We start from the raw sequence: 5295 nt of genomic DNA on the forward strand, positions 1-5295 counted from the left end.
CAAAAAAAAACTAAAATATTCCTCTAAAAATTTTGGCAAAGAATTCTTATGACAGCGCCTGTGGTGAACCTATAAATACTCAAAACAGTGGAAACTAGTGAATGGCAAATAAAAGAGTGTGGTGAAATTCTTTGGCTGTAAAAAAGTTTTTTTTTTGTTTTTTTTTTGTTTTTTTTTACAATGGGAAGCTATGTAAAGAATTAACGCAAAATTTTTGGTGTAAAAACCGAAATTCTGAAGCCATAAATAACTGGGTATTGTTCATCATTTCGATTCTATTCTCAGGGTATTTCGGTAGAAATATTTATTGTTTTGTGCTTCTTGATGTATATGGGTAGGTGTGTGTGTGTGTGTGTGTGTGTTTTTTGGGGGGTGAAAATATAGTCTTGGAGTGACATTTGGTGCCTCTGAATATCATTGCTGCTATTTTAGCTTTAAATCGGTACAAACTGATCTCAGGCTTATAAAAATATCTTTCATCATTTCCTTGCTTCAGTTATTTGACTGTGGCCACGCTGGGGAGGGTTTTAGTCGAACAATTTGACCCTACAGATTTTATTCTTAAAGCCTGGTACTTATTCTATCGGTCTCTTTCTGCCGGACTGCTAAGTTACTAGGACATAAAGACACCAACACCAGTTATCAAGCGGTGAAGAGAAACAAACACAGACATAAAGACACACACACACACATAGATATCTATATATACATACGACAGGCTTCTTTCAGTTTCCATCTGCCAAATCCACTCACAAGGCTCTGGTCGGCAGAAGACACTTGGCTAAGGTGCCACTGAACCCAGAACCATGTGGTTGGGAAGCAAGCTTCTTACCACATGGTGTGTAGAAATAACTTGTTCATGGTGCGGCATATACACATACACACAAACCCATGGTCTTGCACACTCACACACACGATTACATATATACTCACACACACACATAAATACACTGAAGCAATTCCTGCCAAGTTGTTTGCAATATGATAGATGTAAATGCAGCCCAAAGCATTTAAAAAACAACTTCAAGATATCCTTTTCTACTCTAGGCACAAGGCCCAAAATTTTGGCACAGGGGGGACAGTTGATTAGATCAATGCCAGTACGCAACTGGTACTTAATTTATCGACCCTGAAAGGATATCATCATCGCATTTTGTTGCCTGAAGATCAGAACTGAGAAACTCTGAGTAACAACAACAGCACACAAAGGCATGGCTTTATGTCTGTGTCTGCCTCCACTGCCACTTGACAACCAGTGTTGGTGTGTTTACATCCCCATTACTTAGCAGTTCAGCAAACGAAACCAACGGAATAACTACCAAGCTTTAAAGAAAAATAAATACTGGGATCGATTCATTCGACTAAAATTTCTTCAAGGGGGTGCCCCAGCATGGCCACAGTCTAATGACTGAAACAAGGAAAAGATAAATGCTATAAGTACACACATGCACACACAGTCTATGGATATAAATATGCATACATGCTCACACACACACATGCATATATATATATATATATATATTTAACATGAAGTATATTCTCGTTCAGAGATTTATTATATATATATATATATATATATATATACACACACCAAGAGACTAATAAAAATATTTGGCATATATGCATATCCACCACTCTCAACACAGACCCCACCCACACACCCAAACAAACACACCCACCCACCTCACCCCAAAACCCTCTTAACGTACACCCAGCAACACCAATATATGTCCCGGTGCAGTGTGCAGTAGTGTTGGAGACTTGCAAGTATGCACAGTTTAAAAATGCAAACTGCTTTATGCTGAAGCTGGCTACTAACACTCACTTTAAGCATAAACAATCTTGATTATTGCATCTCTGGTTGCAGCTACATGCATCAATGTCTGTATCTATATATCTCTATCTACATCTGTATATTTATATCTACACACATGCACGCATGCATAAATATATATATATGTGTATGTATATATCCGTTCACAGCCTAACTGAATGCTATTGCTCTCTGCTCCGTTGTTCTGTGGTTGCTGCCTTTATTATAATACGGGGTTTTAATGGGACATTAACTACTCACACGCACACAGGCAAACAGAAGTTTGCTTTGCAGTCCCACTGTACAGCACCCCAAGCAAGGGTTTTCAACCATAGCCTCAAGCTGACCAATGCCTTGTGAGTGAAATTAGAAGACAGAAACTGGGTGGAAGCCCATCACCATCACCATCGTTGTTTAACGTCCGTTTTCTATGCTGGCATGGGTTGGACGGTTTGACTGAGGACTGGCAAGCCAAATGGCTGCACCAGGCTCCAGTCTGATCTGGCAGAGTTTCTACAGCTGGATGCCCTTCCTAATGCCAACCACTCCGAGAATGTAGTGGGTGCTTTTTACATGCCACTGGCACAGGAGCCAGTCAGGCCATCCTAGCATCAATCAGGTTTGGATAGTGTCTTTTAGGTGCCACTAGCATGGGAGCCAGCCAGGCGGGCTTGGCATCAACCATGTTTAGATGGTGCTTATGTGTATGGTGGTGGTGGTGATGGTGGAGGGAATGGATCTCTGTTGTTTGGCAATGAGGATTCAGTTGTTTGATCTCATCTGAATTAACAACCCTTGAATTAAATTGTATGTGGCTGAGGATTCCACAGACATATTCCTTTAATGTGTGTGTGTGTGTGTGTGTAACTGCCGGTCAAACAGAGGAAGACAGACAGAGGTTCGGTTCTTAAACAAGCTGTGTAAAATTGCAGGATAAAATAGCAGATTCTAGTGCTATACCAATGTCTTGTCATTAAATCACTTTTTAGCAACACAGCCATTCCTACTGGACCAGGGATGACCTAGGGCTAAACAACAACACCGAATCTGAAAACTGTTAATTTCTCACCCCACCCCTCAATGTATTTTTTTTACCATTATCCCCACCCCGCCCCATCATCGAATCTATTCAACCCCCAACACATCAGGTGCCCCCGTTTTTAACCATTTCCTTTTGTTTGGTCACTTGCACAAATGTCTACCAGTTGCCCAGAAACTGCAAGAATTAGGAATTGGTAAATCGACTCTTTTAGCATTCAGATTATTCTGCCGAATGTAATGATTATTAATCGTGCATTATCTCATAGCTTCACAAATTTGATGCTGCGATTGTTTATATTGGGAATGACATTGTGGGATAGGTATGAGAGGCTGGATCTGGCTGATTTGAACATAAAACTGGGGCCAGATATGGGGACCAGTTTCAAGCTTGGTTTTTTTTTCTTTGTATATCAGACGAATCTCCATTATCCAACATGTCAAATGTTAGATAAGGTGTTTTATACAATACATGGAATCGGTTTGGTGGAAAAAAACAGAATATGTCTCAGCAGAATTGCCAGTTTACCTGAATTGTTGTTAGTTTTGTTGTTCTTGTTCCGACGAGGTGGCTGCCTGTAATAGTTCCCTTCCTCTGTCTTTCGACATTTCTTGTACCAAGATCTCTGCCGAATTCTTTCTTCAGAGTTTAGAGGAGGACTTGGTCCTGAAACGCAAAACAAACGACAATGAAAGCTCTGCAATTGGTAGTTTGTTCGTTGCTGTGATGTGGAACTAGGAAAACCAGGAACAACAAAAGACAAAAATCATCTGCAATCTATGAGAATGGGAGAGGAAAAGATCCTGTAACCCAGTGGTTAGAATGCTGGGTTTACTACTCGCCTCAGTATTACAAAAACTCTTAATCAAACCATTGTATTAATCCTAATAGCTTAATTGTACTAAACTACTACAACACTAACCCTTCAGTGGACTAAAATACTGTGATATTATTACTAACAGTTTTGTATACGAGTTAGTCTAAACATCGAATGACATCAGTACAATAAAATAGGAATAATATTAAACAATATAAAGCAGTAACAACAAACAATATAACAGTAATAATAATAATAATAATAATAATAATGAACAATTCTGAAGCAATCTGGGAGAAATATTGATGTCTTGGAGCATCCTTTCATTGTATAAAATAATATATCTATTTTCCACAATAGAGAAGGTTTAAAAATTGGAGAGATTTCCTACAGAATGGCAGACTGTTCTGCTTCCGGCAGCCATTGGCATTGGAAAGGAAGGATTCAGGTTGCAACGAGGAGAAACAAAAGAAGAAGCAGCCGGAGTCTTACAGTTTCCTGTTGTTATTATGGACATGGGTGGATGTATGTGTGTGTGCCTGTGTACACATGTACACCACCCACATGTGTAGTTAAGTGCATATATATACATATATAAATCTTTGTTTGATAAACAGTCACACTGTATCATGTGTCACTGCAAATAATCATTAGAATGAAAGTTGTTTGACATCGGTGATGGTGGTGATGAGAATGGTGGTGGTGACAATGATGATGATGATGGTGGCAGTGGTGGTGGTGGTAGTGGTGATGATGATAACGCTGATGATGATGGTGATGGTTGTGGTGACAGTAAATTCAACATGTTGTTGGTCAGCCCCAGGCCAATTCCTTTTAAAAGCGATCCAGCTCTGACCAGTCTGTCTTTTATTCAGGCACAATGTATCTAAGACTACAATATTCAAAACACCTTTTCTTCCTTAAGAGAACAAGATGCAATTTCAGGTGGCTATTTCTAGCATGCAGGCTCCTTTGATGGTTTGAAGATGATGATGATGATGATGATGACGACAATGACAAGGTTTTGGTCAAATGATTCAACAGAAGCAACACGATTAAACCGTGAGTCAAAATCATCCACTTGTCAGTTTAAATTCTGCTGTGGTCAGTTAACGGTCAACTGGTGTGGTCACTCACTCCACAGAGAACCGAGACAACACACTACACATGTACTGTGCTAAAATTTGAAACCAGTCATCATCATCATCATCCTCATCATTTTTATTATTATTATTGTTATTATTACTACTACTACTACTACTACTACTACTACTACTACTACGGCAATGAGTTGACAGAATCGGAAGAGCATCAAACAAAAACTGTGCTTAGTGTAGTTTCTTCCGGCTCTTTACATTCTGAGTTCACGTCCTGTCAAGGTCAACTTTGCCTTTCATCCTTTCGGGGTCAACAAAATGAAGTAGCAAACTGAGGTCAGTGTAATTGACTCGATCCCATCCCCAAATTTCAGGCTTTGAGCTTATAGCAAAAAGAATCATCATCATCATCGTCATCATCATCGTCATCGTCATCATCATCGTCATCATCGTCATCATCATCGTCATCATCATCATCGTCATCGTCATCATCATCGTCATCATCATCATCGTCATCGTCATCATCATC

General features: G+C 39.5%; 1 protein-coding gene across 1 annotated transcript in view; it reads right to left on the reverse strand.

The window, feature by feature from the left end:
• Positions 1 to 5295, reverse strand: part of LOC106884054 (fibronectin type-III domain-containing protein 3A) — a gene marked incomplete at its 3' end in the record, with an annotated part of 245776 nt that overhangs the window by 36080 nt on the left and 204401 nt on the right. Inside the window, exon 7 of the mRNA XM_052974886.1 lies at positions 3381 to 3518. Within this exon, the coding sequence (XP_052830846.1) occupies positions 3381 to 3518 (138 nt within the window). The remainder of the gene's footprint in view (positions 1 to 3380; positions 3519 to 5295) is intronic.

This window comes from Octopus bimaculoides, chromosome 19 (genome assembly GCF_001194135.2).
Source record: "Octopus bimaculoides isolate UCB-OBI-ISO-001 chromosome 19, ASM119413v2, whole genome shotgun sequence".
In the NCBI taxonomy this organism is placed as follows: Eukaryota; Metazoa; Mollusca; class Cephalopoda; order Octopoda; family Octopodidae; genus Octopus; species Octopus bimaculoides.